This window comes from Saccopteryx leptura, chromosome 1, assembly GCF_036850995.1.
Source record: "Saccopteryx leptura isolate mSacLep1 chromosome 1, mSacLep1_pri_phased_curated, whole genome shotgun sequence".
Taxonomy (NCBI): Eukaryota; Metazoa; Chordata; class Mammalia; order Chiroptera; family Emballonuridae; genus Saccopteryx; species Saccopteryx leptura.
Genome location: NC_089503.1, coordinates 375,928,300 through 375,952,285, shown reverse-complemented (window position 1 = coordinate 375,952,285; position 23,986 = coordinate 375,928,300). Strand labels below are relative to the sequence as shown.

The window sequence follows — 23,986 nt, the reverse complement described above, 5'->3', positions numbered from 1 at the left end:
GAGAAGAGAAGTGCCTAGTGTTTGGCAGGACGGGGTTAGTATAGAGAAGTGGGGAGGGAAGACGGGAGGAGATGACTTACTGCTCTTCAGCCCCTTGGAGACCAGAGAGGGAGGATGTGTTGAGCATGAGGCAGTAAGAAGCCATGAGGGAAAAGCCCAAGGAAATTGAGGCATCTACTTCCCTTGTGGTCAGTGTGATTTCAGATGTTTTCAACTTCCTCCCCTGACACGCTACTACTCTCCCATCCTCAGAAGTGACTGGAAAATAAAGGACTGTCACACAAACTCCAGACCCAGACTGCTTGGCTTCAGTCTTGCACTCTCCCCATTTAAAAATTTTTTTTATTTATTTATTCATTTTAGAGAGGAGAGGGAGAGACAGGGAGAGAGAGAGGAGAGACAGAGAGAGATGAGGGGAGGAGCTGGAAGCATCAACTCCCACATGTGCCTTGACCAGGCAAGCCCAGGGCTTCGAACCGGCAACCTCAGCATTTCCAAGTGGACGCTTTATCCACTGTGCCACCACAGATCAGGCGCACTCTCCCCATTTTAAAGTTGGTAAGCTGAGGCTAAGAGATGCGAGTTGATTTTCCTAAGGTCAAAGTTTAGAGCCAGGTTCTCCTGCTCCTAATTCAAAATTAAAATTTTTTTTAGTAAAATTTTCTTCCTTTATGAAGACCTAAGGGTTTGGGGCATCTGAGCTTTTTGCAAGACTCAAGAACTCAGGAATGTGCAGTGACCCCACCACTCATTCATACAGAGGTTGAATTTAAGGAAAAACCTACTCCCATCCAGCCCCATGTCTGGCTCTGAACCATAACAGGTGTTGGGCAGCCCCCTTTCTGGCCACATGAGGTCAGCATTGAGTTGCTCACAGCTTCCCGCACCTAGCCTACACTCTGACAGGAAGCTTTTCTAAGGAAACTTCAGGAATGGGGAGAGGGACCATGCAATATCATCTGGAAAGATGGCCAGGGGACTTTGACTCAGGCCACAGTGTGGTCAGGGCCCTGAATCTGAGGCGGGGACCCTCCGATCCTCTTCTCTCTCTCTCTCTCTTTCTCTCTCTGATGGTATTTTCTAGTTCTCTTAGTGATTCTCCCACTCCCAGCCTCCACCCACCCTAGCCAGGGGCTCATCTTCTGGAAGCAGGCCTGTTGCCATGGTGACTAGCTGGTCAGCTGGCTCCTTCCAAGCCCCCTCCCTTCATCCCTCCTTTCCCTGGGCTTTCAAGGAAGGGTGATATGTGCGAATGGAGAGGGTGGGGATTGCTCTTGTATCTCTCGGGAGCTCTGGGGTTGGCCAGAGGAGTTGTGCTATCTCTCTCCCAAAGCCCCCTGGAGCGAGAAAGGGAAGGCTGTAGGGGTGGGGGACAGGAGGAAGATTATAACAACTAAGTGGGGCATGTGAGGATTTTTAACTGAGTTAGGCAAGGGCAGGGTTAGGACCTCTGCTCCCTGTCTGCAGCGAGGACTGAACTAGGTGGAAGGGGATGAAACCAGAAGTAGAAGGGTTGGAGTTAGCTCTGAGGCAGGACTTTCCAAAAACCCTGAGTGGGGGACATTGGAATGAGCCACCAAGTGAGATGCCTCCTCTGCCACAGGAGGGAGAGAGAACCCCTGCCGCTCCAGGAACGAGTCCTTCCCCAGTTTGGGCAGGAGGAAGGACTCACCGGGCTGGGAGGATCATGCAGACTGGATAGTTCTGAAGTCATTGGCAGACAGGGAGTCACCTTTACCTCGCCTGGTAAGGGAACAGTAGGAAAATGGAGGCAGGACCAGGAGTCGGGGGTGAGTGTGCGGAGTGTGGAAGCAGTGGCCCTTCTGCCCCAGCTAAGGGCAGAACCATTCCAGCAAATCAGTGTGCTTGTCCCCTGTCCCCGAAGGTCAGGTATCTACCGAAGCTTTGCCTTAAGCTAACTTCCTACTCCCAAATATCCCCATGGACTTTTGAGTGGGGAAGATCTGGATTCTAAGACTAGCTCTCTGAGTATTGGCAGGTCTCCTTGAGTAACTTACCTTCCCTCTGTCTCAGTTTCTAAAGGGTAAAGGGGGAAACAGTTACTATATATCAAAGACTCCAACAACGCACATGACACATAGTAGGATTCCGCAGTGACTGCCCACAGATTGACATTGCATAGCTTTTATCCTATCCTATTATGATTGATTTCCATGTCCCCCTCCCCATTAGACTGTGCTTCTTGAGGGTAGGACCCTGTGTGTTTCATTTCTGAACTGGCACACAGTAGGTACCTAATACTTGTTTATTGAATGGATGCATACAGAAATGGATGAATGTCAGTTTTCTTCCTTAGGTGTGGCTGGGAAAAGCAATCAGGTGGATGGCTTTAAGGGGTAGGCTACCCGCAGTCACTCAGCCTAGCCTAGGGTCTGTGGTTTTGCCTCCTACACCCAGAGAAAGCCAGAGCCTTAGAGATTGTCCAGTATTTTTCTCACTGCACAGATGAAGAAACTAAGGCTCAGAGAAGGAAAGGCATTTGCCCAAGCTCACACAATTTGTTAATAGAAAAGCCAGGATTGAGAATCAGAACTCCGGTTTCCTGATCTCCAGCATAGGGCAATGTACACACTTCTTCGCTTCTCTGGGGCTGTGCTTCTAGGGAAGGAAGATGGTCCCGGAAGGTTGGTTCCAATGTCCCCTTCTCTGCCTTTCTCACACATAGCTCCAATCCTTTCTCTTTTGCCCTATTACACCCAGGTTCATTTGGTCCGGCCTCTTAAATCTGGCTCCTGCCTTAATTCCAACCAACTGGGAATAAGGATCTTCCTAGGGTTTTGAGACTCAATTTCATAGATCTTCCTAGGATGGTGGTGGAGGTGGAGGTGGTGGTGGTGTGTGTATGCGGTTAACAGGGCTAGGAGTGGGAAAGGGATGCGGGGAGCCCCTGTTGCTTCTCCTCTTTGGGGGGTGGTTATTAGGTAGGCTTGGGGAAGGCGGAGTTTGGGGGGCTGGGGGCGGGGCTCCGGCGTTGGGAGGAAGAGGGGGGGCGCGCTGGCTTCAGCTCGGCTCAGACAAAAGGCGGCGGCGGGAGCGGGTGGGAGGCGGAGCGGCGCCGCGCGGGCCTCAAGGTGACACCCGCCCCCGGCCCCGGCCCCCCCAGCCCGGCCCCCAGCCCGCTCCCCCACCCCGAGCCCCTAGCCCCTTACCCCCGGTGCCCTTTACAGGTCCCCTCCCCCCGTGCGGGGGGTGGGGAGCAGCGAGGGCCCCGCCCCTCCCGCCCCCTTCCCAGGGCCCGCGCAGGATGCCCCGGGCCCCCGGCAGCCCCCCGGGAGGCCCTGAGCTCGACGCGCCCCCTCTACGCCATGTCCCCCCCTGGCTCGGCCGCGGGAGAGAGCGCCGGCGGCGGCGGCGGCGGCGGTGGCGGCCCCGGGGTCCCGGAGGAGCCCACGACAGCGGTGGCGGCGGACGAGGGTCCCGCCCGAGAGGAGGTAAGAGCCAGAGAGGCCCCTTCCCCGGCGCGGCTGCAGGCGGGCCCCGCATCCCCCGCTGTGCGCGGCCCCCGCCGGTTCCGCCGCAGCGCGGCCGGCGCCCCGCACCCCGAGCCGGCCGCTGCAGCCGCAGTCTCGCGCCGCTGTCCCCACCCGGCGGCGGGAGCTGTCCGCCGTGGCGAGGAAGGGGCCGCGCCGGGGGCGGGGCTCGGGGGTCCTGGGCAGGAGGAGGGGCCTGGGGGCGGAGCCTCGCGGACCCCGGGCGGATCCGGGTGGGGAGAGTGGCCGGGATCCTATATCACCGAGGGGATGCTATCTTGAAGGCCGGGAAGAGCGACTTGTAGGGGCTACAGAGGCAGTCGAGTACCAGGGGAAAAGGGTGGTGTTACCTGAGCTGGGGTCCTGAGAAGGTCAAATGTGTAGAGAGGCGACACCCACTTACCCCCACATCCCACCCCGCAGCCCCCACCCCGTCACTGGGAGTGTGTATGTGTGTGTGTGTGTGTGGGGGGGGTGCACCTCTCTCTCTCTCAATGTCCATCCCATGCAGACCCCCGGCCAGGGGGACCTGAGCCCAGGAATCCTTCAGAGTGCTGGTACTAAGGATACCGTCCTCTGAACCTGGAGACAAAGAGACTGAAGAAAGTACCAGGAGCACCCCCGTCTCCCATACACACCCGTGCAGACACACACACACTGCACTAGGGCAGAAGCACACAGGCGGATGGGCCTGCAGGTAGAGTCCCTCTCAGATGTGCTCTCATTGGGACAAGCGCACACCCAGGGAGATGCATGAATACACCCCCCACCCCAAGGAGAAGGCTCCCTGAAAGGCTCATGGACCCTAATCTGGTTTGTTTATGCTGTGTGGTGTTTCCTAGCCCACCTACCCCTCCACACTTCCAGACTTTCCTTTGATTTCACACTAGGTCCAGGGCCCACTGCCTGTTACTGTCCCCTTCTTTTCTATCCTTTTGTCCCTTCCCCTGGCTAACCTCCAGGGGAACTGAAGGAATAAATCAGGATCTCAGCAGGAGGGTGTGTGTTAGGTCCCTAAAGCTACACAGCACGGAAGAGGAGTGGGAAAGCCCAAGCACCACCAGAAATCCAATTCAATACCCACCTATTAAGTGACTATTGGGGGCCAGCACCATCGTAGGCAGCCAGGGTGTAAAGAGATGGGGCCCTGCCCTCAGGAACACCCAGTCTAGTGACAGACCCAGACATGTAAACAAGTCACTGAGGCGACCGTGGGACAGGACGCGCCAAGTGCTTTAAGAGGATAACAGGCCCTGGGAGAGCACCAAAAATCATTCTCCCTTGACAAATGACTGGGCTGCAAACGTCTTCTTTCGTACCTTCCAAGCCCGTCCTACATCCCCTCTCCCCAGCCACATGCCTCTGCCTTTCTACAGCTCTCCTCCAGGGCTGCCTTCTGCTCAGGAACACCAGTTTCCTCCCTCCCATCTTGGAACAGGGGAAGGATGTTAAGGTGCAGGAGGGAGACTCACAGGGGGCCTGGGGTACAGAACATGGGGAAAGAGACAGGGCCTGCGGTTTCCTGGGGGCCCCCTCCAGAGGAGGTATGGGCTAATTGTGAGGGACGTGGCAATGGAAGGGTCAGAGAGGAGTGGTTTCTCCAGAATGTAGGACTGAAAGAGCCTGCAGTAAGGGCCCCACCTGTTAATTGGGAAGGTGACGTCAATGGAACACCTGGAAGGGGTCTGGGCTGGGGATGCCTTTGCTGATGCCTGTCTGTCTTCCCCTGTCTTCCCCATCCACACTCTCTGTTTCATTGCCATCTTGCGTCTGTTGCCATCCTTGGGCTGTTTCTCTGGGTGCCATCCTATCCATCTGTGTCTTTGCCCCCTGGGCCTCCTCGGTCCCTCTCTGGTGCTGATCCTTCTCTTTTGCTTTGGGATGTCTGTTTGCACTTCCTTGTTCTGGCATTCCGGGCCCTTTTCCTGTCCCCACGGCTCACTCTGGGTCACTTCTGTATTTATCTCTGGTCTTTGGCACCCCTCCCGGTCTTACATGTTCTCTCCACATCCCTGTCTGTCTCTGCCTGTCAACTGGTGCTGGCTGGCCTCTGCCCCTTTTCCCCGCATCCACCTCTGTCCTGGGTCCTGCCTCTGTCTCACTTCCCTTTCACCTTGGACCCTCTTCCTGTCCCTCTGAGCAGCAGCGTCCCATCCAGCCCTCTTTCACCAAGTCCCTCTGCCGTGAGTCCCATTGGAAGTGCCTGCTGCTCTCCCTGCTCATGTACGGCTGCCTGGGGGCCGTGGCCTGGTGCCATGTCACCACGGTGACCCGCCTCACCTTCAGCAGCGCCTACCAGGGCAACAGCCTCATGTACCATGACAGCCCCTGCTCCAACGGCTATGTCTACATTCCCCTGGCCTTTCTGCTCATGCTGTATGCCGTCTATCTGGTGGAGTGCTGGCACTGCCAAGCCCGCCATGAGCTGCAGCACCGTGTGGATGTGAGCAGTGTTCGGGAGCGCGTAGGCCGCATGCAGCAGGCCACGCCCTGCATTTGGTGGAAGGCCATCAGCTACCACTATGTTCGCCGCACCCGCCAAGTCACCCGATACCGCAACGGGGACGCCTACACCACCACCCAGGTGAGGACCCGGAGGGGAGCACGGGCCAGTCCAGTTGGGAGGTGGGGTGCACATCTGCTCCAATCCTGCCTGACAGTCCCCAGGGGGAGGAGCAGAGGCCGCAGTGAGCTCTTGTGGGCACTGCAACAGGACAGTTAACAACCACCACAATAATAACATCAAACACCAGCAGGCAGGCTGCTATAAGTATTCTACAAACATCAAATCATTTACTTAACCCTCATAATAACTCGATGAAGCAGGTAGCTCTTATCCCCATTTTACAGATGAAGAAATTGAGGCTTGCAGAAGTTAAGTCACTTGGCCTAAGTCAAACAGCTAGTATGTGAGGGAGCTGGGATTTGAACCCAGGCAACCTGGCTCCAGGGATTCTACTGTTTAGTGCTTAATTGTGGGAGTCCACATGGAGAGTGGCAGTGGTAGGGATGGTCAATCGGCACTTCCTGGACCCTCCAAGATTATACATATTAAAAGCCCTAGAGGAAGAGGAGGAGATTTTCCCAGATGAGTGTGACCTCCCTCTCCGTACTGGGATGATTAAACAGAAGCCTGGGGCCTTAAGAATCAGGAGGAAGACTGGGTAACAGCCAAGATGGGAACAAGGAGACCAGAGACAAAGGCCTTCAACAGGGAGCTCCCCTGGAGGGCCCATTTGAAAACATACTTGGAAAAGGGAAGACGGGCAGGCTGTGGTGATGAAAGGGCAGTGTGGAACACTGGAAGCAGGGGCAAAAGCAGCAGACAAGCTGGAGGAGCAGTTCGTGGCCAGGGTATGACCCCTAGAAAAAGCAGGGTTTAATTAAAATTAGAATGCACACAGGTAGGGATGAGGTCGACTCCTGCTCTCATCTCTAACTCACTGATTAAGCTGAGGGCCTCAGTTTCTCCATGAACCAGATTAGAAAATCCTACCCTGCTCCAACCGGGATCAAAACCTGGATCGGCTTAGGGTCTGACCAGGCCACAAAATCCGCAGTAGGGCAGACGAGGGTGAGCAGACTCCTTCCCTGACGCCGCAGGTCTACCATGAACGAGTCAACACGCACGTGGCGGAGGCTGAGTTCGACTACGCGCGCTGCGGTGTCCGCGACGTGTCCAAGGCGCTGGTGGGGCTGGAGGGCGCGCCAGCCACGCGGCTGCGCTTCACCAAGTGCTTCAGTTTCGCCAGCGTGGAGGCCGAGAACGCATATCTGTGCCAGCGCGCGCGCTTCTTCGCCGAGAACGAGGGCCTGGACGACTACATGGAGGCACGCGAGGGCATGCACCTCAAGAACGTGGATTTCCGCGAGTTCATGGTGGCCTTCCCGGACCCGACCAGGCCGCCGTGGTACGCCTGCTCGACGGCCTTCTGGGCTGCAGCGCTGCTGACGCTGTCGTGGCCGCTGCGCGTGCTGGCTGAGTACCGCACGGCCTACGCGCACTACCACGTGGAGAAGCTCTTTGGCCTGGAGGGCCCAGGCTCGGCCAGCAGTGCGGGAGGCGGCCTGAGCCCCAGCGACGAGCTGCTGCCCCCGCTCACCCACCGCCTGCCGCGGGTCAACACGGTGGACAGCACGGAGCTCGAGTGGCACATCCGTTCCAACCAGCAGCTCGTGCCCAGCTACTCCGAGGCGGTGCTCATGGACTTGGCGGGGTTGGCGGCGCGCGGCGCGGGGGGCGCCGCGGGCGGGTACGCGCCCACCTGCCGCTACGGCGGGGTGGGCGGCCCGGGCGCGGCGGGCGTGGCCCCGTTCCGGCGCAGCTGCGAGCACTGCCAGCGCGCTGTCAGCAGCTCGTCCATCTTCTCGCGCAGCGCCCTGAGCATCTGCGCCAGCCCGCGGGCCGGCCCGGGGCCCGGCGGAGGGCCGGGCTGCGGGGGCAGCCGCTTCTCGCTTGGCCGCCTTTATGGCTCGCGGCGCAGCTGCCTGTGGCGCAGCCGGAGCGGGAGCGTCAACGAGGCGAGCTGTCCCACGGAGCAGACGCGGTTATCGAGCCAGGCCAGCATGGGGGACGACGAGGACGACGACGAGGAGGAGGCCGGCCCGCCGCCGCCCTACCACGACGCCCTCTACTTTCCGGTTCTCATCGTGCACCGGCAGGAGGGGTGTCTGGGCCACAGCCACCGGCCGCTGCACCGCCACGGTTCCTGCGTGGAGACCTCACTGTGACCAATGGCCCGCGACAGGCCCATCTTCCTCCCTCCTGCCCCTCGCCGGACTGTGCCCCCTGCCTGTAGCAGGGGGAGTCACGATGATGACCAAGGCTGTGCTGGGCACAGCGGGGGTGGGGCGAGACAAGGGTGAGCGGGACAGACCCCATGGGACTGAGACCCCCGCCTTCCCTGTATATAAAGAGACAGATGGGTGGGAGAGGGTTGGCAGTCTCTGGAGAATCCCACGGGGCAGAATCCTCTCTTTCAGCCCTGCCCTTGAGTTCCTAAGAGGATCTCTCCCCTTCCTACACACACACACACACACACACACACACACACACACACACACACACCACACCACACCACACCACACCACTTAAGATTTCCCATCCAGCTTTTCAACCAATCTTCTGACTGTTATGTGCGACTGTGCTGTGGGCTGCGCGTGGGCCTCGTCTCTGAGGTTCAGAGGCTGTGGGGAAGGGAAATGGGGCTTTCCTTCTTCCACTGCCAGGCTCCCCAGGGCCTCTCTCTACTGAGGGGGCGGTGGTTTGGTGAACAGCAGGGCTGGCTTCCAACCAGCTAATGAATTCAGTGGGTCTGAGGCCAGGCCAGGTGTCAGCTCCTCATCTCAAAACCGAGACTCAGAACCGTGGAAAGGTTGCTGTCCTCTTGGCGCGTGCCCCAAAGATGGGGGTTTCCTTTCTGCCACTCTCACCATTGTTTATTTCACTAGCTCCAGGGATCTGGGTCCTGGAGAGACTGAGCTCACACAGAGACGTCACTCTCCCCCCCCCTCCCCTCCTCTCCCTGTCTCTGAAGAGCTGTTGCCAGGGGTGGGGGCAGGGCAGTGTACCTCAGTCCTGTCTCAGTCCTCTGGTCCCCAGCCTCCTCGCCTGGGTTCTGGGAGGACCTTCAGACAGGGTATTATCTCCTCCGAGCGCATCCCTTAAAGCTGGCCAAGGTGGAGGATGGAGTGAGGAGATTGGGAGGCAGACCTCGGTGACAGAGGGGAGCTCTGGAAGCAGATGGGAGTCAGAGGAGAGGGCAGTGGAGGGTGGAGTGTCAGGACCTTCAAAGGAGGATGTATCTTTGGGGAGTGGCCCACACATTACCTTTGTAGGGCTGGGGACCTTGTCACGAGCCCCAGTTGGAGAAATCCTCAGTGCCAGTGGCAGGGTCAGAGTCGAGTTCTCTACATCTTGCCCAACCCCTCCCATCTTCCCTATCCCATGAGCCGAAGATGCCCTGCTGTGTGTCCCAGGGTCTTTGAAAGGCATTCTGCCATCACCACAGGGTCCTGGCCCCACATCCTGCTCCCCCAAAGCTCTGATGTTGCCTTTAGTCCTGGTGTGCTTCAGTGTGCATGTCTGTGTACAGCCCCCCTGCCCTCCCAACTCCCCTGGCTAAAGTTTTCCTAGCAGACTTAGTGCCTAGGGATTGGGCTCAGATTTCAAGCTGGAGAGGACAACCCTTGGGCCGCCTGACGTTGCTCATCCCTGATGCTTCTCACTTCGCCTGAGCCATCAGAGCCCCTTCCCGCCCCCTGCAGCCTCTGCATCTTCCTCCAGCCCAGCTAGGCCTGGACCCACCAAGGGCATGGCCTCCACCTATGCAACATCTCTGGCTCCCCTGCCCCCCTCTCCTGAGGGGACTTGGGAGGCACAGATTGTGGGGACACCACAGTCTGTGATGGCCCGTTGTGGTTGAGCTTTATTTTCCTGTGGAGATGACTGCATTGGGAAGGGAGAGGAGGCCGGAGAAGGGGAGGCTGGGGCAGGAGGGAACAGCTGCCCATTACGATTCCCTGGGCAGTGGTGCCCACCTGCCTGCCAGCCCTGAACCTGCCTGGACCCTGAGTCTGTGCTCCTTGGGGGCCTGGTGGTTGGGGCAGCCCTCTCCTCTAAGCAGACATCTGTGAGGTACAGATGGTGAGCTGTGGCCTCAGGCCCCAGTTCTTGGCCAGCTGGCATCTGGATGTCTTGCCCTTATATGGGGGCAGCCTGGCCACCTCCTGACTCCAAGGAGGGAGGAACTCAGCTCCTCTGACCTCAGTTTGTTTCGGAGATGGATCCTGAGCTGGGAGGAGGTAAGGGGTGGATTGTTATTATTTTTGCCTGTATTTACCATTTCTGCCTAGGTATTCTCACACACACAGCCTAAGCTCCCCCCCCGCCCCCCACAGACTTAGAAACCAATTCTCTGGTCTATTTCCTTGGTAGCTTTATTGATTGCCAGGGAAAAGGAAAACCAGAAAAATTAATTAATCTCTAAAATTAAACTTTACACTGAATGTTCTTGTTTCTCTAATTAGAACCTCTGCTAGCAGCTGTGGCTATGTACACACACACACACACCCTCACACCTACACATTTGCACTCTAGAACTGTCAGAGGGTGTCAGGCACAGATAGACTAGGTTGCCCAGACAGGCACACATGCGCAGTCACTCCTAGGCCCCTTTGGTGCTCTGCTCAGCGCCTGCTTGTTGGAAGGAGTCCCCAGAGAGTAGGCAAGCCAAGGCTATGGTTGCAGCCCATGACCCACCCTTTGAAAACAAATCTGGAGTTTCTGGGGCCCCTCCGCCTGAGGATGATGGGAGATGAGGCCCGGCCTGAGTCCACCAGTCGGGTCTTGTGGCCCTGTGCGTTGATGTGATTTCTGTGAGTGTGGCTCCGGGGTGGGCAGCCACAGGGTGACAGCAACTTGCGGAGGGCACCTGGAAAGCTCCATGTGTGCTGGGGACAAGGGCTTGTGGGGTGGGCTGGGCCTGGCTGGGGAGAGGATAGGTCTCTGTCAATTGGGTGCATCACACTGTGGCCTTTCTGTTGTGGATTTCCAAGCGCAAAGATTGTACAAATCAAACCGGTGGATAATAAAGTTTCGGATGACTCACTGACTTTCCTTTCCAGCGTGGCACTTCTGGCACCATTTCTCCTTCCCATGAGAAGCTCTCTGGGGAGTCCTTCCTGTCACCTCTGTTATCCCCTTCCCAGGCTGTGGGGAAGGGTTAGGGGATGTCACGGCCTGTAGAACTGGGTTACTTAAGCAGAGTTGAGTGATAGGGAGGTGGTGTCTACAGGGGTGAGGGTGAAAGAGCCAGGCAAAGTGCAGCTGTAGGCAAGGAGAAAGGGTGTGTGCGTGAAGGTTAACAGGCCAAGGATCTGTTCAGTCAAGGGGAAAGTGGTGGGGTCAGAGGCATGGGTGGCACCGCGGGGAAGTCTGGGCAGGCACAGCCCCTCAGAGTTCTGCCTCTCCCTAGATGGAATAAGTCAGTTATTTCAGGGGCTCCTGTAATACCTTCTCTCTGGGTAGGGGGCTGGGTGCCACTTAATACCCCTCTCTCCCCTATCCTAGGCCTCCCTGCTTTATATCTTATGCACACAGTCCTTGATCACACCCCAAGGATCTTTGTGGTTCCCCCCTCCCCCCGTGGACCAGTGCGACACTCTGCAGCAGGCATGGTAGGGGCATGAAATGAGTACTGCCCCACACTGTCCCCTATCTTATCCCACAGGGTTCTCAGGGCCCTTGGCGATGAGCGGTGACACGAAGTGGCTGGGATTCAAGGCCCGCTGGCGGGCTTCTTCACGGTTGGCACAGAGGGCCTGGCCAATGAGGTACTCGCTCTCCTGGGCTACACCAGACAGGCGCAAGTCAAACTCCAGAAGGGTCCTGTTGTCCGACATGCCTTCCAGGAGCTGTTTCCCACCATCCTGGGAGGGGAGGACAAGAGAAAGGCCAGTTTTTACATCATTACCGAGGATCACACGCTTGTGCGCACACAGACACACACACTCACAGATCTTTTATAGAGATGTGACTGGAACAGAAGTTTCACAAAACAGTTCTTAACATATTTGTGTGGCGTGCTGACATTTTCTATTCTACTCTGTCCTATGTGAGCTGCAGCAGCCATCTTGGGACCACACGAGGAGCACCAGAGAGGCCATGGTCACATGGCAGGGATGGGCAGAGCGGAGCCTGGCACTGAGCCAAGGAATCTTCCAACCCCAGGACCCCCTATCCTGGGGGCTTCTGATAATGGCACATAATGAATATTCCTTTTGTTTAAGCTGATTCCTGGCTAAGCTCTCTGTAACTTGTAGCCAAGAGCACACCCTCTGGAGACTGTGAGTGTGAGCAAGACTGTCCTATGGGGAGGTTTGGAAGAAGGTGCAGGGCCCTAACTGGAGACCACAGAGGGCCCTCTTCACTGCTCCCATAACTCCAGCTCCTGCTGGGTTGGGTGGGTTAGTGATCTGTGGTGGCGCAGCGGATAAAGCGTCAATCTGGGTTGCTGAGGTCACCGGTTCAAAACCCTGGGCTTGCCCGGTCAGGGCACAAATGGAAATTGATGCTTCCTGCTCCTCCCTCCCCTCCTCTCTCTCTCTCTTTTCCCTCAATCTCTCTCTCAAAATGAATAAATTAAAATTTTTAAAAAATAATAATAATAATAAAAAGAATTTCATGTTGGGAAGCAGAATGCTGCTGTTCTATGGTTGTGACCCAATAGTGTGTTGCAAAGTCAATGTGATATAGAAGCATTTATAAAAAAAATAAAGTAGATGATAAAGGAAACATCAACAGATATACCAAGCAGTAAAAGTAAATTTCAATTATATATTCATGTATATGTTCACGAGGTATTCATGTTAACAGCGTTTCTTATTCTGAGGCTTGATCAGGAACATTTGAGTGACACTCTATTGGAAAGGACCTCGGCTTTCCATCAGTCCTGGAGTTAAGCACAGCTCTGCCACTGATTGGATGCTCTCGGGAAGCTTCCTAATATCTCTGAGACTCAATTTTCTATCACCTGGAGTAACAGTAACAGCTAGCAATTACTGAGCATCTAGCTAGTGCCTGCAATGGTTAATTGCTTTACAAGTATAATTCATTTAATCCTCCCAGTAACAGCACTTAAGAGATAGATACTATTGCTGTCCCCATTTTACAGATGAGAAAACGAAGGCCCAAAACGTTTAAGTAGCTTAACCAAAGCGCTATATGGCAGTGCTAGGATTTGAATGAGGTGAAGTCTGTGATGTTAACAATCACCCAGTAACTACCTCATGGCGGTTGGATTCCACCCCCACCCTCAAGGCCCCAGGGCCTCTCCTGGGCCTCCCCGCCCCAGGGACTGCAGCCTACCAGTCCGATGTGGTTGCAGGACAGGTTGATGCTGGTGAGCGTGGTGTTGACGGAGAGCACCTGGGAGAGGAGCGTGGCCGTGGGCTCAGACAGCTCGTTGCCTCCAAGGTGCAGCGTGGTGAGGCACTTGTTGGTCTGCAGGGCATGGGCCAGCGCCTGGCCACCCTCATCCTCGATGCAGTTGAGGCGCAGGTTGAGGGCAAGGAGGTTGGTGTTGTGTGCCAGGGCGTGAGCCAGTGACTGGGCGCCAGGCGCACGCACCTGGTTGTTGGCGAGGTTTAGCGCACGCAGGCGGCCGTGGTTCAGCAGCTTGGCGGCGGCACGCGCACCACGGTCCCTGATGTGGTTGTGTGACAGGTCCAGTTCCTCCAGGGCTGGGTGGTCCAGAAGGCTGCGAATTAGGATGCGTGCCTTGTCGTCATCCACCCTGCTCCGGGTCAGCCGAAAGATCTGTGGGCAGGTAGAGTCCATCACACCTGGTAGCCTGGGCTAACCTGCTTCCCTACCTACCTTCTGCAGGTAGAAGGGGAGCCACTGGGAGGCCTGAGCGTCTGCTCACCTTCTGTTGGCACCTGGCTGGCTCTGGAACAGAACAGGTCCACCTAGCGTGGCAGAACTGGTGGCAGGTGGTAGGGAAAAGGCTCTCATTTCTCGAGAAATGACAAGGTGCTGCTAGAATGTTTCATAACTACTACCTCTCACCCTCAGCATCCTGGTGAGGTACAACAAGTGCTCTCCATCTTACAGACAGAAAATATAGGCTTAGGGTGGACCTGTCATCACCCAGAGTCATGCTGTGCTTAAGCTCAGGAGGCAGCTTTCGAATCCAGGTTTCTCTGCCCCAGCAGCCCCTTGCTCCACCCTCCTCAGCTGGCTAAGATCTGCATGGCAAGGAGAGGAACTTTTTGAAGGAAGCTGCCAGGGTGAGAACCAGGAAGAAAGTGGGAAGGGTGAGAACCAGGAAATGGATGGGAAGAAAGTAAAAAGATTTTTTTTTAAAAAGCTGCTAACATTATGAATATGGACGATGGGAACCCCTACCCCTTTCATTCTCACTGACTCATTCCACTCCTTCCTCTTCCCTGACACCTCGGAGCAGCTGGCCTGTCCCTTCCCTCCCTGTCCTTCGGTCCTCTCCTTTCTTCACACCCCCCCTTAGCCAGCTTACAATCTTCTGTCTTTCTCATCTTTTCATTGCATCTGTCTGGCAAAGCTTCAATTCTGGATCCAGCCCACTCTGTCTTCTGCATGCCTGTGCCCAGGCAGCTGACATGATGGAAAATTTTACGTGACAGAACTGGTTGGTTTCACTGGAACCACCAATGGGTCCTCAATGCTGTGTGCCGATTCCACGCTGTTTCTCTGGCCAACATGTCCCCTCACAGTCTACAACAACTGCAGCCTTCTCCCGTCTCCTCAAACTGCAGGGGCCACCCAAAGCCTCCTTTTGGCACGTAAATCTCCTCCCACCTCCACTGCCGTTGGATGGGAACCCCCGCTTTCCTATACCAAACACAACATCCCACCACATTCACGCTGCCCTCTGCGCTGAGCCGGCTGCCCACCTCAGTCCCGATTCCCACCCTTCCTGCCTTCTCAGGAACCGACCATGGTCAATGACCCTGTGCCGCTGTCCTAGACGCAACACATTTCTTGCAGCTGAGTGGAGATTTACATTGGTTTTCTATACTTGCAAACCTCTCATCTATGTCTGCTCTATCTTTCTCCCCTTTCACAGCCAAGTTCTTGAAAAAAGTTGATCACAGACATGCGATTTCCTCACTTCTCACTCTCTCCGTGAACCGGTCTGATCCGGCCTCTGCTCCTGGCACTCCACTGACATAGTCCCCTCCCCCATAACCTCCATGTTTGCTAAATCCAGTCCTCAGCTCCGTCCCACCGCCTGACTGCTCACCCCCTCTTTTTGAAACGCACCCCTCTCTTGGCTTGGTGACACAATGCTCTGTCCCCTTTTCTTTCTTCTCTGATTTCTGGGCAGGCTCTCCCTCTTCCAAGCAGAATATTGGGACATATTTATACTAAAAAACATCATCCAATATGTATTTGGAGTTCAAATTTAACTGGGTGCCTTTTCTCCCCTAAATCTGGCAGTTTTACATTCACATGATTGCTGATTAGTGTTTTTGATCGCACTAGACAGCTCCAGAGGGCGCAAATGGTATAATTTTGCTCAATGCTGAGTCTTCAGCACCTAGGACAGGGCCCGGAGCGCAGATGTTCGTTGAATGACTAAATAGCTGGTGGACTGGGAGGGTAGTGCCTTGTTCATCTCTGCCTCCCCAGAACCCAGCTGGATTCATAAAAGGACACGCGGTCAGCGAATAAGGAAATGAGAGGAGGGAGATGACGGTAGATAGCCGAGAAAGGAGAAGTGGGAGTGGGAGGGACTCAGAGATGCTGAGAACGGGAAATGCTGGAAGGCTGGGGGAAGACGGCACCTTGAGGGTACGGCAGGCCTTGATGGCAGCCGCCAGGGAGTGGCAGTCGCGGTAGGTGAAGAGGAAGAGGTTCCATTCGAAGTTCATGCCACAGTCCTTGACTCCGTACACCAGGTCCAGCTCCTCCAGCTGGCTCAGGCCAGCCACCAGGTCACCCAGTTGGTAGTGGTCCATGGTGGGCTCCTCCATCTCTCCCTCGCTGCCGGAATCGGACTGGTCCCCGCTTTGTGGCGGGGACGGTAGCTGCACCGGCGGGAGGAACTGATCCACATGGACCCTGCGCACGTAGTTTCTGCAGAGCGGCAGCAGGTCGAGGATCACGGCAGGGTCCATGGTGCCCGGGATGAAGTGCTTTATCAGATTCTCCAGGTGCCTCTCGAAGAACGTGCGTTTCCAGCTGCTGCCGTGGTGGCCCAAGTGGCTCACAGGCCAGCGCTGCACACAACAACGGTGCCAGTAGCTTTCGTCTTCGATCAGGTTGGCGGTGATAGCCAGCGGCAGGTCAGGGGACAGGTGGCTCAGGACCTTCCTCTGGTGCTCTGGAAGCAGATGCTTCAGGATAGGATTGTCTTTAGGAACAGAGGAAGGAAAGCAGGAGTCACCATGTTGGGGACACCACCACCTGGTGCTCTTGGCTGGGCCTGCCTGGGGCCACTGAGGAAAGGGAAAACCCTCCCCTCCGCCCAGGGAGCCCCAGTCTGAGAGAGGAGACAGACTTTACTCTCTGGGAGGCTCAGGCTAAGAAGAAGACACAGCCCCTGGGTTTGGGGTTTTCCTTGCCCGAAAGTTGACGTCTTAGCATCTAGTCTCAGGAAGCCCCAGTCTACGAGGGAGTCATAGGTCCAGCCTCAGTCATCACTTAGTCTGGTAGAGGAGCCAATCCCTGATTTCAGAGGCTTCTAATTTGATTTGATTCATTCATCTCAAAACAACAACATTTTTTGAACACCTGCTATGGGGCAGACACTGTTCTAAGTGCTGAGTGTATAAAAGTGAATGAAGCAGAGAGAGCCTCTGGCTTTTATGAAGGGAGGCGGACAATAAACAAGTCAAACGAATATACTGTAGACTTGGTGGTGATAGATGCTATAGACAAAATGATGGCCCTGTCCTCAGAGAGCTGCTCATCCAATAGGAGAGGTTGGCGCTTGTTTTTGAGAAGGATGAACATTTACAGTGCAAAGTACAGAACAAACCAAGAACCTGTACATGCCATGGAAGACTCCAGGACGGTACATGTCTGTCAACTGGGGAGGGCTTTCTGGAGGAAGAGGCAAATAGGGTTTGGGCTGGGTGTTGTTAAAGAGAATAGAAAAGATGAGACGGCATAGGCATGGAGGGCAGGCACATTGTGGGTAGGAGTCTAGGAGGACCTGGAAGTGGGGACTGCAGGAGAAACTGTCCCAGCTGCAGGCGTGGAAGGGAAGTGCTGAGTGGAGACGAGGGCTCTGTGGGGGACGGCAGGGGCTGTCCCGAGACCCAGCCTCTGAGCCTCTCCCCCGGGCAGTCCGCACCTATCCCGCTCCACTCCTGCCCCAAGCAGGAAGAGACTCACTCTGGAAGTTCTTTACAATGTGCTGAATACAGAGCTCCGTGAGCAGGGGCACAGTGGCCAGCGACCACTCAGCATCCTCTGCGATGATCCTGCGCATTAGATACACATTGGTCCCAGAATGCGGGGCCTTGGGCTTCACGGGGGGTGGGATGACTGAGGCCTTTGAGAACTTCGAGCCTGATCTCAAAGGTTGGCCTGCAGTCGAGGACTGGTCCTCGGTAGGGACGATGGACCGGCTGTGAGCTGTGGGTGGCACTGTGAGGGTTTCCTCCATGCTGGTGACTGACAACCTAGAGGCAGGTGACCCCCTGGTGACGGTCTTGCGACGGGAAGTTTCTCAGACTGGTAGATCCTGGTGGGAACCTGGAGCCAGAGGAGAGGTAGGAGTGTTCCTTTGGAGGGTCTCGGTAGGCATTTCTCAGGAGAGGCAGCACAGAATGGCTCTTAAGGTTCAGCCTTTGGGATCGAACAGATCCAGGTGCAAATCCCGCTGACTAGATGTGTGGCCTTGGGCAGGTTACTGAACCTCTCTGAGTTTCAGATGGCCTCCTCTGTGAAATGACGGTAACAGTTACCAATAAAATGACTTGGAGGAGTGGAGGAACAGCCCAAATTTTAGATAATAATAACTACATGGCAATGACAAGCAATTGCTGTATACTGGGCACTATTTTTAATATTCATACGAACTCATTTAATCCTTGAGAAAGACTTTTTGAGATAGGTGCTTGTATATTCCCATTTTTATGATGTGAAACTGAAGCACAGAGATGTTAACTGACTTTCCCAATGTCACACAGCTTAAAAATAACAAGAATGGACTTAAACTCAGTCTATCAGGTTCATATTCTCACCTCTGCATTGTACTGCCCCTCCTAGGGTAAGGGGTAGGAATGTGTATTGCCAAAAGACCAAAGTATAATAATTCAAAACAGCTTCCTGCTATAAGTATTTTAAAGAATAGCAACTTTGGGCCTGGAGGATGGGTTGAAAATAGTACTGCCCAACAGAAATGTAATGCAAGCCACATAGATTACTTTTAATTTTCTAGTAGCCACACTAAAAAGAGTGAGCAGGTAGCCCTGGCTGGTTTGCACAGTGGTAGAGCATCGGCCCTGTGTGTGTATGTCCTGGGTTTGATTCCCAGTCAGGGCACACAGGAGAAGCACCCATCTGCTGCTTCATCCCTCCCCCCTCCTCTTTCTCTTTCTCTCTCTCTCTTTCTCTTCTCCTCCTGCAGCCAGGGCTTGATTGTGATGAGTTGGCCCCGACACTGAGGATGGCTCCATGGCCTCTGCCTCAGTCGCTAAGAAGAGCTTAGTTGCTGAGCAATGGAGCAATGACCCAGATGGGCAGAGCTTCACCCCCTAGTGGACTTGCTGGGTGGATCCTGATAGGGGCACATGTGGGAGTCTGTCTTTCCCTCCCCTCCTCTCTCTGAATTAAAAAAAAAAGGTAAACAGGTGAAATTAATTTTATATTTAACCCAATATGTCCAAAATGTTATCATTTAAATATGTCATCAATGTAAAAATTATTGAGAAAATATTTTACATTTATTTTTTCAAATGAAGCCTTCAAAATCTTAAAGTAGCTGGTGGCTACTGTTTTGGACAGTGCAGCTGAGAGAGTAAGGAGAGGGGGAACTGGACCGACTCTGTCCAGGGTGCCGGCACCTTCTCCTCCTCCCCTCTGAGGGCCCCTTCCTTGAATCTCCCCAACCCAGCCTTCTTTCTAGTTCTCCAGCCTCCCAGCATTCCAGACGGCAGCAGGAAATTGTGGGAGGTGAAAAGGCAGCTAAATCTGGGGCTGAAGAGAGAAGACAGAGGATGTATCTGGGGCTGGGGACGCCCCCCCCCCCCATTTGTGCATTCCTGTCCCTGCCCTGAGACGGCAGGCCCAAGTGGGGCAGCCCAGCACGCAACAACTCCTCCAGGCAGCGTCCCTCCCCTCAGATCTGTGCCCCGACTTGGGGCCCTGCGTAGTGGCTGCTGGGGAGGAGCACTCTGAGCCAGTAAAGGTGTCCTTGGCAGGTGGAGGAGACCAGATGGTGCTCCCCAGCCGACCAGGCACCTCAAGGAGGAAGAGTCTGGCTGTGCGTGTCTGTGGGTGAGACAGAGAAAAAGAGAGAGAAAGAAAGGGGAATTGTAGGCAAGATATCTATGTATTTGTGACACCCTTATGCAAATCAAATGCAAATTCAGAGATTGTGTCCAAAATTGTGGAATAACCAGCTGGTGCTTTCTGACTAATGGCCCCTCAGAGGGTGTGGCCAGGAGGGCTGTGCTGCTTAAAGACATCAGGTGACTTTGCGTTTCTGGCTTTGCCAGTGACTTGCTGTGTGATCTTTGGCCAAGGTACTTAACCTATCTGAGTTTCAGTTTCCTTATCTGTAAAACAGGATAACAATAATACTTGAATAATACTGATAGTATTTGGAAAGAGCACTGGAGGGTGTGTGTGGAGGCTGTTGACACTAGGAAGGACAGGGGTCCTAGGCTGGGAGAGGATACTCCGGACACCTCCCGACTGAGCACTAACCTGAGACGGTGTCTTTGAGCGAGGCTCTTCCCTCTCTCCAGAGGAGACGTGAAGGGCAAGGTGGCAGTGGCTGTGTTTGGGGCTGGAAGAGACAGCGGGGCCTGGCCACCTGGGCAAGAGAAGAGGACAGACAGGAGACCAGCCTCGTTCCTGCTACCTTCACATGTGGGTTTCCTCCAAAGTCCTGGCCTGGAACGGCCCTGTATTCCCCTCTGTCCCCGTGTGCCGCAAGGCACCCTGTGGGCACACCCCAGGGAGCAGGACCCAGCTTGGCAGGGGAAGCCCCAGGCGACTGGTGGGCATTGCCCTGGAGCCGGCCCTCCAGGCATTACTCACAATCCCGTCAGGACTCACCATCCTGGGAGGTGGGGCCTCTCCTTCCTCCTGTGGGCCACACGCTGGGCCCAGCCTCGATGATGACTAATGCCTCACTGTCTCAGTACCCAGCAGCTCCTCCTGAGGTCTGGTCCTAATCTCTCTGGCCTGCAGCCTCCCCTGGGCAGGCTACTGCAGGACGAGTCCAAGGGTGGGTCCTAGAGCCTGCAGCCACCTCCAGGAGGGGCGGAGGCAGAGGGTCCCTGCATGGGTTCCTTGTGCATGGCTGGTATAAAGAAGAGCCACTACCACCCTATGATGTTCACAGAAACTTCCATAGGCCACCAGGTCTGACGCTATTTGTAAGGCAAATGTTGAAACCATTAACCTCATAACAAGGTCAGAGTTGACTGTTTCTCACTTAATAACTTCCTGATTTAAAAAAAAAAAAAAGATATTACAAAAATATTTTTTGGGAAGAAAATTATTACCCAACACAGAGGATTCTTTTAAGAAGAAATTTGGTTCCAATGATTTTTTAAAAATCTATTATTAAAAACATAATAAAATATAAAATAAAGTATATTGAAAAGGATATGAACCAACTCCTTGCCTCCCTGTTATTAATGTTAGGCAGATGATATAAGCCCGACCGGTGGTGGCGCAGCGGATAGAGCGTCAACCTGGAACACTGTTACCGCTTTGAAACCCTGAGGTGGCTACCTTGAGTGCGGACTCATCGGCTTGAGCTCAAAAGCTTGCTGGCTTGAGCAAGGGGTTGCTGGCTCACCTCGAACCCAAGGTCTGATCCCCAGTTAAGGCACGAAACAGTGCACAACTACAGTGAAGCAACTATGAGTTGATGCTTCTCACTCTCTCCCCCTTCCTGTTGTCTTTCTCTCTCTCAAAAAAAAGATGATATCAGTTGTGCCCCCCCCCCCCCGCAGGTCGTTACCCTGACGCCTGCCCTCTCAGCCACCACTGGGCTGCCACCCTCTCCCTCCCCTCCCACCTCTCTCTTCTTTCTCAGTCTCCAGCACAGGCTCCTCCCACTCTGTCCATTCCTCATGTGTTGTGCTTTCTCAGGGTTCTGTGTAGTCGGCCTGCCCCCCTCCTGGTGATGGATCACAACTCTCACTCTCCTCTGGGCTGTGGACTCAGGTCCACTGGCCTTGACCCCAGTTCCCTCAAACTCAACTGTCCCGCAAGAGAACTCAGTGCCTCCCCTAAGCTGCTCCTGCTCCTGGCTCCCTACCTTGGCTGGGGTCACCACGGTCCAACCAGAGGCCTGAACCAGAAGCCAGGGAGGGCCCTGGCTGGCTGCTTCAGTGGATAGAGCATCGGCCCGACATGTGGACGTTTGGGGTTTGATCCCCAGTCAGGGCACACAGGAGAAGTGACCATCTGCTTCTCCACCCTTCCCTCTCCCCCTTCTCTCTCTCTTCCTCTCCTGCAGCCAGTGGCTCGATTGGTTAGAGGGTCAGCCCCAGGCATTGAGGAAAGCTCAGCTAATTCCAGCATTGGCCCCACACGGGGGTTGCCAGTCAGGGCACATGCGGGAGTCTGTCTCTCTCCCTTCCTCTCATTTAAAAAAAGAAGAAAGGAGGAGGAGCAGGAGGAGGAGGAGGAAAAGACCCTTCCACCCAGCACCCGCAGTCTCCTCTTCGCTGCCGCCTTGCTCAGGACCGCGCTGTCTGCCTGGATGGCAGCTCCAGGCGCCCAGCACCTTGGTCCGCCATCCGGTGTGGCCCTCGCACTTCCAGCCCTCTCACAGCTGCCATGGGAGGCCTCCATGCGCCCCTTCAGTGGCTCACCGCTGGTCACTTCCTCCACTCGGTGTAGAAGGCATTCTGCGGCTGGGTGCTTTCTCTGCATCTGGGACACTCCAGGCTGATTCCCGCTGCCCAACCTTAGCTCATGCTGTTCCCTCTCCTTGGAATGCTTTTCCCACCATCTCAGCTCAGGAAGCAGGGCTCCTTTTGAGTCTGAGCTCAAGCTCCACTTTCTCTCTGAAATCTTTCAGCCTTTCTTGTCCCCCATTCCCCAAATAGTACCTCCCTTTATCAGACCCCTAGTACCTGGGGCACTTCAGTGATCTGATGGACCCTTGTCTCCCCACAACCACACTGTGAGCTCCTCAGGGTGCAGGGACCGTCTGCTACTCATTTTGATCTCTAGTCCGCAGCTGATGCCAGGTCTGCATTAGGTGAAGTAGCTATTGTTTTGGGATGCCCATCCTGTTCTGATAATAAATTCTGGCCAGTAGGATTATCCTATATCATCAGAGTGATTGGTTCAGGTGGCCACCTGATGCAAGCCAATCTGAGTCCTCCTGGGGGTTTGTCCAAGAGGAGGATGGCAGAAGGACACGTCCTTGAAGGATATAGATCCCCTGCTGCAGGCAGCTGTTTCCCTTCCCGTGGAAAAGTCCTGTCTGCCGCAGCGGGAGGGAAGCCAGGTAGAGACCAGCAGGGATGGGAGGTGAACACAGCACCTGGCTGCCTCCCGTCCCGTCTTAGCCCCTGAGGTCCCCAGAACTGCCTGGTTCCTCAGCGGCTCCTTCCATTCTGAGACCTAACCTGGTGTCTTCTAACAAGTCCCTTTTGCCGAAGCTAACAGTTGGGATTCCTGCCCCTTTCTGAACGAAGGGTCCTGACCATTGTGATAGGCTCACCATCTGGTGAATTAAATTATGAGAAAAATCCTAAATCAGTAGATGAAACAGTTCACTGCAATGGCCGAAAAGGGCCAGAGGCCCCCAGGTTATTATACACAGGGCCTGACATCTAACTGCTGCGGCCTCTTCTTCTCCTGAAAATCCAGAGCCTCCAGTCTTACCTCCCCTCTCTCCAGCCACGGGACAGTGTCACCAACTAACGTCTGCTCAGCACGGAACAGTCACAAGCTCCTCTTGGAGCTCTTCTCTCATTTGAGTCTAGCAAGCACTCAATAGCAGAGGCAGGGCAGGCTTCATAGCTCCATTCTACTGACGAAGGAACTGAGGACCAGCCCAGAAGATGACCGGCCCTAGGACACCTAGGAGGGCCGAGGCTTGGGCCTGAGGGTGGGCTGCTATCTCTGAGCACAGTGTGCTGCTCTGTCACAGTCACTTGGTATGTCCCCTATCCCACACTTTCCTACTCTCCACTCAGAAAGAAGAAAGCATGTTTGCTGGGAAGTAGGGTCCTATGCTCATGCAGAGAGGGCCTGTCAGCTAGGGCCTCCCAGGCTGGGAGAGCAGCCAGGCCTTGGCATCCCACTCTGGGAATTTCAAGCCCTTAACATAAGGCTTTCAACCCTGTTATATTGAAATGCACCCCCACAATGAAATGAAATCTTAATATTACATACATGTATATATATTCATGTTAACTTTGAAGTGCTTCTTAAAAATGCATCTTATTATTTCAGGTCATAGTCAATTATGAAATATATGACACTAATGTTGCAAACTTTAAAAAATGTAGAAGTCATTTGATATATTATTCTGACAGTTTAAGTATACAGAAATTATATATCCTCTTATCAGTCATCCACACCTCAGTGTGAATGAGTTTCAGGTCCAAACACAAAGTGCGAAGTGGGGAAGGAAGGAAAATGTAGCACTAAGTGGGAGAAGATGGGGAGGGCTCACAGGAGAATGAGAAGGCAGGAGACCTGTGACAATTCCACCTACTTTGCAGGTGGCCTTAATCCGGCCTGGGCATCGCCAGTGTTCAGCTGAGCCGGCAGAGGTGGCACTACCTTCCCTGGAGCC

General features: G+C 54.7%; 2 protein-coding genes and 1 long non-coding RNA gene across 3 annotated transcripts; 1 reads left to right on the top strand and 2 right to left on the bottom strand.

Moving 5' to 3' along the window:
- Window positions 1-3,157: 3,157 nt before the first annotated feature.
- TMEM151B (transmembrane protein 151B) lies at window positions 3,158-8,222 on the top strand. The gene is made up of 3 exons (XM_066359304.1): window positions 3,158-3,452; window positions 5,635-6,075; window positions 7,095-8,222. The coding sequence occupies exons 1-3, from the start codon at window positions 3,327-3,329 to the stop codon at window positions 8,220-8,222; spliced, it is 1,695 nt and encodes a 564-aa protein (XP_066215401.1). The 5' UTR covers window positions 3,158-3,326.
- Window positions 8,223-11,699: 3,477 nt separating this feature from the next.
- Window positions 11,700-17,725, bottom strand: TCTE1 (t-complex-associated-testis-expressed 1). The gene is made up of 4 exons (XM_066359305.1): window positions 17,374-17,725; window positions 15,819-16,387; window positions 13,360-13,809; window positions 11,700-11,921 (listed from the first exon to the last, which is right to left on the bottom strand). The coding sequence occupies exons 1-4, from the start codon at window positions 17,645-17,647 to the stop codon at window positions 11,712-11,714; spliced, it is 1,503 nt and encodes a 500-aa protein (XP_066215402.1). The 5' UTR covers window positions 17,648-17,725; the 3' UTR covers window positions 11,700-11,711.
- Window positions 17,726-19,919: 2,194 nt separating this feature from the next.
- Window positions 19,920-23,986, bottom strand: LOC136389564 (uncharacterized). Its single transcript, XR_010748314.1, has 3 exons — window positions 23,906-23,986; window positions 20,269-20,421; window positions 19,920-20,023 (listed from the first exon to the last, which is right to left on the bottom strand). It is a non-coding gene; the product is annotated as an uncharacterized lncRNA (long non-coding RNA).